The sequence below is a fragment of the Phocoena sinus genome, chromosome 19, assembly GCF_008692025.1.
Source record: "Phocoena sinus isolate mPhoSin1 chromosome 19, mPhoSin1.pri, whole genome shotgun sequence".
In the NCBI taxonomy this organism is placed as follows: Eukaryota; Metazoa; Chordata; class Mammalia; order Artiodactyla; family Phocoenidae; genus Phocoena; species Phocoena sinus.
Genome location: NC_045781.1, coordinates 3086396 through 3097121, shown reverse-complemented (window position 1 = coordinate 3097121; position 10726 = coordinate 3086396). Strand labels below are relative to the sequence as shown.

Below are 10726 nucleotides of genomic sequence, written 5' to 3'. Positions count from 1 at the left end.
TCAGGTCCGGGAATGTGCCTGGTCTTTGGAGGTGTTTGCTTTGGGCTGGGCTTAGAGAAATCCTAGTTCTCTCTTCCATAAGAGGCCCTCCCGCTCCAGGAAAAGGTTGTACTCAACTTTGGTGGAGCCCACAAGTCGCAGATATATTGAGCACACTGCTCGGTCTGGGATGTGCTGGGTGATCTTTTGGACAGAGATGGGAAGACCAAACATATAAGCCGTGTGTGTGTGTGTGTGTGTGTGTGTGTGTGTGTGTGTGTGTGTAGCACTGAGGAGGATAGCTATCAGGCGTCTGGGCCCCTGGGTACCCTATTGTATCCATTTCCTGTCTCTGCTATTAACAAATTACCAAAAACTTAAAAGAACACAGATTTATAACCTTACAGTTCAGAAGCCCGGAATGGGTCTCACTGAGTTAAAATAGTTAAACTCAAGGTGTCAGCACGGTTGTGTTCTTCTGGAGCTCCAGGGGAGAATCTGTTTCCTGGCCTTTCCAGCATCTAGAGGCTGCCCACTTTCTTTGGATTGTGGCTGCATCATTTTGGCTACTGTTTCTTTCCGTATCCCATCTCCTCCTCTGACTCTGATCCTCATGCCTCTCCCTCATAAGAACGCTTGTGATTACATTTAGGGCCCACCCAAATGACCAGGACAACCTCCCCACCTAAGATTTTCATTTCAATCACATCTGCAAAGTCCATTTTGCCATGTAGGTGACATATTCACAGGTTCTGAGAATTAGGATGTGGACATCTTTGGGGGCCCGTTGTTCAGCCTAATATACCTATGTACACGTATGTACAAGTCCATCTATCTGTAATACTGTTTACATACATTATTATACATAATGCCATATAATATATATGTACATATAACATGTAACTGTATATAACATTACAAATATGAACATATGTTTAATATAATGGTAGCCTAGATGAAAATTCCTCAGGTACCCTCTAAAAGACATAGCTTTGGGCTTCCCTGGTGGCGCAGTGGTTGAGAGTCCGCCTGCCAATGCAGGGGACATGGCTTCGTGTCCCGGTCCGGGAAGATCCCACATGCCGCAGAGCAGCTGGGCCCGTGAGCCATGGCCGCTGAGCCTGTGCGTCCAGAGCCTGTGCTCTGCAGCGGGAGAGGCCACAACAGTGAGAGGCCTGCGTACTGCAAAAAAAAAAAAGACATAGCTTTTACAATGACCTGTAAGAAGGATGATCATATAATTTCCATCCACAGCAAGACACTTGAGAGTGAAAACGGACCCTATTAATAATTACAGAATAATAGACATAAACCAGGACATGTGGTCACCCTCCTTTTTTTTTTTTTGTGGCCACGTGGCTTACAGGATCTTAGTTCCCTGACCAGGGATCGAACCCAGTCCCCAGCAGTGAAAGTGCCGAGTTCTAACCACTGAACCACCAGGGAATTCCCTGGTCACCCTGCAGCTAAGGTCCTATTTGATCTGCTTCCTCACCTCATTTCCTCTCACTGTTCCCCTCCAGCTACACTGGCTCCTTCAATCTTCCCATAACACACCAGGCACACTCCTGCCACAGGGCCTTTGCACTGCTGTTTCCTCTGCCTGGAAGGCTCCTGGCACTTTATCTACATGGCTCTGACCCTCATTTTTCTTCAGTGTCCCTTCACCGAGGAGGCCTTTCTTGGCACAGTAGTGGAAACCATATAAAGGGACTTCCCTGTTGGTCTGGGGGGTAAGACTCCACACTCCCAATGCAGGGGGCCCAGGTTCAATCCCTGGTCGGGAAACAAGATTCTGCATGCATACTGCAACTGAGTCCGCATGCATGCCAGAACTAAGAGTCCACATGCCGCAACAAAGATCCCGCGTGCCGCAACTAAGACCCAGCACAACCTAAATAAATAAATTAATTAAAAAAAAAAAATCATACAGAAAATTACTCAACAAACATTTCCTGTCCCCATTCCCTCCTTTAGTTTCCACTTCATCACTGATCACGACTCTGTAACATACCATATATTTTGTGCTTTTTTTGTTTTGTTTTCTTTGTTTTGTTTTTTGGCTGTGAGGCTTGTGGGATCCTACTTCCCCTAACAGGGATCGAACCTGTGCCCCCTGCAGTGGAAGCACGGAGTCCTAACCACTGGACCACCAGGGACTTCCCAATATACCATATATTTTGATTATCTTGTTTATCTCTGGTCTCATCCACTGCAGTGAGAGCTCCATAGGACAGGGATCTTTGTTGATTTGGTTCCCTGCTGTACCCTCAACACTGGGAACAGTATCTGGCTTAGATTTGGCACTGAGTATAGATTCACGGAATGAAAGTGGTTGACTAGGAGACTTAAGGTTCATGGGTACACTCTATAGGTGATTTGGAAATTAAATGGGTGCCTAACACTTTTGGGTGTCTGATACAGGGGAATCCCGGATCACGTGGCAATCTAGCTGTGCACAGGTCCATGGATGAGCTATAGTGGGACATATGATTATACTGGAGCCCACATGAAGATCTACGGGATCCAATGGTGGGCACAGAGAATAGACAGGGGCCTAAAAAAAACACAGGGACCTCAAGGGGTTCTGGAAGTTTCTCTGTAGGAGGATCGTGGATCCTAAATGGAGGTATGGATCCAAGATGATCTAAAACCCGGCACCCTGGGCTGTGGGTGGATACAGGGTCCTGATGCTAGTGGGGAACGGAGGCCTGGGTGGACAGCTTGGGGGTCTGGGGGAACAGAGATGTGCCTTGGATCAGCAATTCCCCAAATGCTTTCCCTCTCTCTGCTTCTATCTCCCTTTTTCTCTGCCCGTCCAATCTGTCCCATATCCCCCCAGCATCTAGCCCTTCACCTGTATGTATCCTCCATCTTTTGTGGTCCCCACCTCTATCTCTCTTTGTCAGTCTCTCTTTCTACATCTCTCTGTCTCTCTCCAGTTCTCCCTCCACCTGTCTCTCTGTTTTGTTCCTCCCCCCTGGTCCCTTTCCATCTCTCTCTCCCACTTTTCTCCTGTTCTCTGACCCTCCATCCTTCCCCTGCCATCTTCCCCTGCGCCTTACCTTTACATCTTGCCCCTCTCTGCCCCCATCCCTCTATTTTTGTTAATTTCTCTCCCCCATCTCTCTGTGTCTCCACTGCTGTCTCTCTGTGGTCTCCCCTCCATTACTCTGGGTCTCTCCCCATCTCTGGCTCTGTTTTCTCTGTTCATCTCTCTTCCCATCTGTCTCTCCATATCTCTCTGCCTCTATCCCCCACCCCCTACTCCCTGTCTCTCCAACTCTCTTTCCCTTCATCTCGGTCTCTCTCCGGTTTTTTCCATCTCTGTCTCTCCCCATCACCTTCTCTCCTTTTCTCCATCTCCCTGTCTCTCTGACCACCCCCCATCTCTCCTGTCTCTGCCTATCTCTGGCTGCCTGCGTGTTCCCCCATCTTCCTCTCTTGCCCCATCCCTGTTTCTGGTGGTCTCCATCTCCCTTGCCATCTGTCTCTTTCCCTGACTCCTGTCAGACTTCATCTCCCTTTGTGTGGCTCCACCTCAGCCCCTGCCTGTTTGCTCCGCATCTCCGTCCCTCCATCGTCTCTCCTGCATCCCTCCATCCCTCCCAGCATCCTCCCACTTCCTCTCCATCCCTCCAGCTCCCAGGCCCGCCCCCTGCCCCCGCTCCTCCCTCCCCCCTCCGAAAGGGTTAACTTTGGGGAAGGGCCCGGAGTCCCCGGATGGTGATGTCAGCGTGCGGGAGAGAAAGGACGAGGTGGCGGGGGGGAGGCGGAGAGGAGGAGGAGGCGGAGGAGAGAGGGCGCGTGGGGGGGCGGGGGGGACCTCGGCCTGCAGCATCCGCCGGCCCGCACCTCAGACCCCCCCGGCGGGGGGAGGCGCAGGCAGGGGGGGGCCGGCCAGGGACGGGCTGGGGAGGGGGGGCCGCGCAGCCCCCCCGGGCCATGCTGACTCCCGGGGCCTGACCCCCCCGGGCCAGCCCCCCCTCCCCCAGCTCCGCGGCCCGCCGACTGGGGGGGGCCCAGCCCAGCCCCCTGGGGACCCCCGGAGAGGTGGGGGGCAGCCGGGGGGGCCGGGACGGAGCGGTCGCCGGCCCCCACCGGAGGGACGGGGCGACCGGCCGCAAGGGGGGTGGCCGGGGGGCCGGTCGGGCCGGGACCAAGGGCAACATGTCGTCCGGGGGCAAGGAGGGGGGCGGGGGCTCCCCTGCCTACCACCTCCCGCACGCACACCCACACCCACCCCAGCACGCCCAATATGTGGGCCCCTATCGGCTGGAGAAGACGCTGGGCAAAGGACAGACAGGTGAGTCAGGGGAGGGGACACCTGGCGCGGGGGCGAGGGGAGATAGGTGGCAGAGGGCGGGACTCATGGGTATTCAAAGGGCAAGGGCTGGCCGCTCAGACCCCTAAGTCCCTCACAGAGAAGGGACTTGAGGTCCAGACTGCCGGGTGTCTAGGATGGAGGGGGGTGAGGGCTCAGACTCTGGGGTCCTGGGGAGAAGGAAGCTGGGGGCCTGGACTCCTGGGAGGAGTTACTGGGGCCCAGAGGCTCCCATCATTTGAGGACAGAGGTTGGGGGGGTCCGAGCAACGGTGGGAAAGGGACCTCGGCCTGCAGCCAGGGTCTGGGCCAGGAGCTGAGGTCCTTGGTGCAGTACAGCCGCAGGCCGGGGTGAGGTGCTGGGATGGGGGTGCGCCTCAGGAAGCTGCTTCTCTCTGCACTGTCCTCTGGCCTAGGAGGGCCTCTGTTGGGGTTACGGGGGACTGAAGCTAGGGCGATGAGGTCTACAGCATTCTGCCCCTTCTCCGGCATGCTGGCTCAATGTGGGGACCAGGAATGGAGAGGTGGAAAGGTCGATGCAAATGGCAAATCCCTCAGGAGTGGCTGTGGATTGGGGGGGTCATCTTTCACTGTTGCTAAACCTCTGTAACCTCTTTCCTGCCAGGTGGGAGGTGGGTGGCTGTAAGACAGGAGCTGAACACCTGTGTTCTGGGTACGAGGTTCAGGATTGGGTCCAGGATGTCTATGAAGCTGAGGGTCAGGGCTGGGAGAGGATCAGACTCCATATCCTAGTGCAAAAAGTGTGAAGGTGTTGCTGACCTGAATTCCTGAGTTATGGGGGAGGAAGGGGCCATGGGCCTGGACTTGGGGGTCTGAGGGAAGAGGGGCTGGGGGCTTGGACTCCTGGATCTGTGGCTTTGGGGCTTACCCTTGGGGAGTGGGGATACCCTTGGGGTGTGCATGCTTCCAGCTACAGCTGCTATTAAAAGAAGGTCAAAGAAGGGGATTAAGAGGTCAGGGTTTGAGAAGAGGTGGAGGAGGATGGTCTGGGAAGGGGACAATCGTAAGATTATATTCCTTGGGAGACATGGTGTCTCCAGAAGATTAAAGGGCAAAGAATTCAAGGAAGTGATGGGTTGAGAGAGAGAGAGGTTTGTTTGAAGGAGGCAGATTGCAGGAGACAAAACTACGGAGATTCAATGAGGCAAGACTATGTGGAGAGAGGAACTTAAATCGAGGGGAGCTGTGGAGGGAGGGGGAGGCAGGTAGGTGGACGGACAATCAGAAGGAACAGAATTGGGCAACAGGGAGCCGGAAGAGAATTGCGTTTGGTGGGAATGACGGCTGTCAGCCCCCAGGCGTTCAGGTGAGAGTGATTCAGGCCACTGTTAAACAGCCAGCAGGGGAAGAAAGAGGAAACGGGGTGGCAAGGGGGGCTTAGGAGTCAGAGGTGGGGAGAATGCCCTGGGAGCGCACCCCACATTTTCAATCCCGATCCCCCAGGTCTGGTTAAACTCGGGGTCCACTGCATCACGGGCCAGAAGGTTGCCATCAAGATCGTGAACCGGGAGAAGCTGTCCGAGTCGGTGCTGATGAAGGTGTGTCTGTGTGCTGGGGGAAGAGGGGACCCTTTGGGGCTGGGGGCAGGGAGGGAGGCAAGGCTGACCTCCATTCCTTTTCCCCCAGGTGGAGCGGGAGATTGCCATCCTGAAGCTCATTGAGCACCCACATGTCCTCAAGCTCCACGACGTCTACGAGAACAAGAAATATTTGTAGGTATTTATAGACACCCAGCCCCCCATGCGCCTTCCCCAAGTTCCTAGGGGGGGACATTTCCAGAAACAAGGCGTGGAGGGGCCTGGGGAAACTTGAGCTCTCCTGGCTGGGCCACTGAAGGCCCAGTCCCTTCCTTACTGCCCAAGGACAACCCCCCCACACACACACACTCATAACACTCCTTGTTCCCACACTGAGCTGGCCTGAGGCTACAGGCCGATTGTGCCCCAGCAACAGGACAGCTAAGCCTGAGCCATCCCGAGTGGGGGACACAGGCTGATCCTCCCCCTTCCTCTCCAGCCCCAGTCCCTCGCCCTACTGTGCTGCAGGGAACACTCGATACTGGATCATCTTGATGCCCTCAGCCAGACCCAATTTGCTAAGGGCAGATCCCTTTCCTATTTGCTAGGGCAATGGGGCCTAGCAAAGCCCCAGGCCTCTTCCCACACCCCCTCTCTGGAGCACGGGAGGCTCCCTTCATCCCCCAGCATAACTCTGGGTGCTATGACTGGACACCCCAACAATGGTCTCCTGGGAGTTCTAAGTCTGCATCTCAAAATTGATTACCCGCCTTAGGATGGGGGTGGGGTCCAGCTGTCCGGACTCTAGACAATAGACCTTTGTCTGGACTCTGGTGACCCAAGGGACAGCTGGACTGGGCAGTGAGAGAGGGGACAACCCCCTGCCCCCACCAGGCAGTCCCCAGGATGAACCAACTCCAGCACCCATCAGATGCTAGGGTGGATTTCCCTAGGAAGGAGGCTGGCCAGCCCCAGGTACTCATGGGAATTGTAGTCCTCAGGCTTCCCCAGGTGTGGCGGCAGGGAGGGGCCATTGTCCCTGATTCGTGGAGCTATCACTCTCACTCCACCATCCTTGTGGGAAGGGAGGGCCCATGGGAGTTTGTGCTTCACAGAGGAACCTCAGTTTTCCAAGAGCTCACAGAAATTGAGCTTTTGTTTTCCAGGGGCTGATGGGAAATAGAGGTTTAGCCTCCCAGAGCCTGATGGGATTTGGAGTGTTTACAATCCAGGTGGCTGATGGGAATTGAAGTCTCTATGTCCCAGAGGCTTATGGGAGTTGGGAGTTTTTAACCTCTCAGGAGCTGAAGGGAATTGTAGTCTTTTACTTCACAGAAATTGACTTAGATTGGTGCACAAGGCAATCGTTTTTGCCAAGAGTTAATGAGAATTCAAGTTTCTTCACCCCAGAGGCTTATGGGAATAAGAGGCTTGGCTTCCCAGGGGGTAATGGGAGTAGGTAGGGGTTGGGGTGGGGGGTCTTTGCTTCCCAAAGTCCTGTGAGAATTGGGGGTCTCCTCCAAGTGCTAATGGAGTTGCCTTATCTCCTGAAACGACTAGGAGTCAAAGTATTAATACTCCTGAAGTTGACATGGGAGTCTGTGCTGCCCAGGGCTGATGGGAATTGAATTTTGGCTTCCCAGAGGCTGATGGGAATTAGTGTCTCTTTCTCTCAAGGACTGATGGGAATTGGAGTCTTTACCTCCCAGGGGCTGATGGGAATTGTAGGCTTTAGCTCACAGATGTTGACTGTTCATTTGGTACACACTACAAATATCATTATCCAAAAATAGATTAAAATTCCATTATCTGCATCCCACAAACTAATAAGAATGAGAACTTTGGCTTCCCAGAAGCTGATGGAAATACAGGACTTTATTTCCTAGGGGCCTATGAGAATTAGGATCTCTGACCTCCAGGTGCTAATGGAATTGCCTTATCTCCTGAGGACAACTAGTCAAAGTGTTGACCCCCCTGAAACTGACATGCTGACTAGGGCTAATGGGAATTGAGTTTCTGCTTCCCAGAGGCTAATGGGAACTGGAGCCTCCTCCTCCCAGGGACTCATGAGAATTGGGATTCTCTGCCTCGAGGGGCCAATGGGATTGAGGTCTTATGCTTTTGGAAGAGGGAGACCAGGCTCTTTGGTCCTCCACATGCCCCTTCCAGCCCTCTGCCTCCTCCATGTCCCCCAGGTACCTGGTTCTGGAGCACGTGTCTGGAGGTGAGCTGTTCGACTACCTGGTAAAGAAGGGGAGACTGACCCCCAAGGAGGCCCGGAAGTTCTTCCGCCAGATCGTGTCGGCGCTGGACTTCTGCCATAGCTACTCCATCTGGTGAGGGGGCAGCTTGAGGGGAGGCCGGAATGAGCGCTACCCAGAAGGCAGGCCCTTGGGAGCACATAGCAGGCTGACTGGAAGCCAGAGTCCTGCAGCCCCCAAATAAATCTTTTATCCCTTTTTCAAAATTGGGATGTAACTCTCACATCATCGGGAATTCCCTGGCGGTCCATTGGTTAGGACTGTGCGCTTCCACTGCAGGGGGCATGGGTTCGATCTCTGGTTGGGGAACTAAGATCCCACAAGCCCTACGGCACGGCCAAAAAACAAAACAAAAAAAACCTCACACTTCATAAAAATCCACCCCTTTAAAGCGTACAATTCAGTAGCATTTAATATGTCCACAATGTTGTGCGCCACTACTACCTAATTTTAGAACATTTTCATCACCCCAAAAATCACTACCCCGTATCCACTAAGCAGTCACCTTGCCCCACCCCCAGCCCTAGGTACCCACTAATCTACTTTCTGTCTCTGCAGATTTACCTATTCTGGACATTTCCTATCAATGGAATCATACTATATGTAGTCTTTTTGTGGCTGGCTTCTTTCACTTAGCAAAATGTTTTCCAGGTTCACCCACGTTGTAGTATGTATCAACACCTCATTCCTTTTCACGACTGAGTAATATTCCATTGTATGGATATGCCATGTTTTATTTATCCATTCACCAGTTGATGGACATTTTGGTTGTTTCTTCTTTCTGGCTATTATGAATAATATGGACATATGAACATTCACATACAAGTTTTGGCGTGTGCCTATGTTTTCAATTCTCTTGGGTATATACCTAGGATTCGAATTGCTGGGTCACATGGGAACTCTTTATTTTATTTTTTGGCCACACCGTGTGGCTTGTGGGATTTTAGTTCCCCAACCAGAGATTGAACACAGACCCTCAGCAGTGAGAGCACGGAATCCTAACCACTGGACCGCCAGGGAATTATGAGAACTCTATGTTTAGCCTTTTAAAGAAGTGCCAGTCCATTTTTCAAAGCAGCTGTATCATTCAACATCCCTACCAGCAGTCTCTGAGGGTTCCAATCTCTTGCCAACACTTGTTATTATCTGACTTTTTGATTATACCTATCCTAGTGGGTGTGAAGTGGTATCTCATTGTGGTTTTGATGTGCATTTCCGTGATGGCTAATGATGTAGAACATCTTTTCATGTGCTTATCGGCCATTTGTATATCTTCCTAGGAGAAACATCTGTTCAGATCCTTTGCCCATTTTTAATTGAGTTATTTGTCTTTCTGTTCCTGAGTTGTAAGAGTTCTTTATTCCAGGACAAGGGATAATTCTAGGAATAACTCCTAAGAGTTACTTATTCTAAGAACAAATCTTTTATCAAATGTATATTTTTCAAGTAATTTCTCCCAGTTTGTGACATGCTTTACATTTTTATAACAATATCCTGTAAAAAGCAAAAGTGTTACATTTTGATGAATTCCAGTTTGTTGATTTTTTTCCTTTTACAATTCATGCTTTTGCTTTCCTATTTAAGGAATATTTGCCCAGGGACTTCCCTGGCGGTCCAGTGATTAAGACTCCACACTTCCACTGCTGGGGGCACGGGTTCAATCCCTGGCAGGGAACTAAGATCCCACCTGTTGCGTGGTGCAGCCAAAAAAAAAAAAAAAGTTCCCAGCTCAAGGTCACAAAGGTTTCCTCCTGTGTTTTCTTCTAGAAGTTGTATAGTTTTAGCTCTTGCATTTAGGCCTGAGATCCATTTTTTTTTTCTGAGATCCATTTTGAATTAATTTTTGTATATGGTATGGGGTAAAGGTTGAGGGTCATTTTTTTTTTGCATATAAATGTCCATATAAGGACTTCCCTGTTGGCGCAGTGGTTGAGAGTCCGCCTGCCGATGCGGGGGACACGGGTTCGTGCCCCGGTCCGGGAAGATCCCACATGCCGCGGAGCGGCTAGGCCCGTGAGCCATGGCCGCTGAGCCTGCGCGTCCGGAGCCTGTGCTCCGCAGCGGGAGAGGCCACAACAGTGAGAGGCCCGCGTACCGCAAAAAAAAAAAAAAGTCCATATGAAAAGATATTCCTTTCCTCATTGAATTGCTTTCAGCTCTCAAAACAAGATATTCAATATGCAACATTTTAATGATTAATTAAGGTGCAAAATAGATGCCTCCAGTTCATCTTTCAGCCTCATCTGTTTGCACACCTTCCTCTCTGGGATGGGGATCTGGGTGGAGGGGCTGAGACCTGGGAGTAAAGCTTGGTGATGAAAAAGCAGCCCATTTAACTTGTCAACACCTTAAGTGTCTACATTCTGACATTAAAAACACTGGCCTCCAGGGGGCGATAGTCAACAGATTTAACAAGTATGACCCAGTTAAGGACCACTTCCGAGAGAAACTGTAGAATCTTCCGCCCCACCTCCCCCAGACATTAACCCTTCCATCCTGAGGAGTTTGTCCCCGGGGTGGGGTGGGGGGGACCAGTGATGGGCTTGGGGTGGCAGTATTTTTTTTTTATTATTCGGTATTGGAATATTTGAATGTTTTAAGAACCAGCTCAGTATCATCTGCCTG

General features: G+C 51.6%; 1 protein-coding gene across 4 annotated transcripts in view; it reads left to right on the top strand.

Moving 5' to 3' along the window:
- Positions 1 to 3700: 3700 nt before the first annotated feature.
- The window catches only part of BRSK1 (BR serine/threonine kinase 1), a 24783-nt gene continuing 17757 nt past the window's right edge, over positions 3701 to 10726 (top strand). The window contains exons 1-4 of one of the 4 annotated variants that reach the window (XM_032612661.1): positions 3701 to 4285; positions 5767 to 5861; positions 5950 to 6035; positions 8036 to 8176. In XM_032612661.1, the coding sequence (XP_032468552.1) occupies positions 4150 to 4285; positions 5767 to 5861; positions 5950 to 6035; positions 8036 to 8176 (458 nt within the window). In that variant the 5' untranslated portion in view covers positions 3701 to 4149. Of the gene's footprint in view, positions 4286 to 5574; positions 5630 to 5766; positions 5862 to 5949; positions 6040 to 8035; positions 8177 to 10726 lie in introns of those variants that run through there. The other 3 variants (XM_032612660.1, XM_032612662.1, XM_032612665.1) reach the window with 3 other exon arrangements.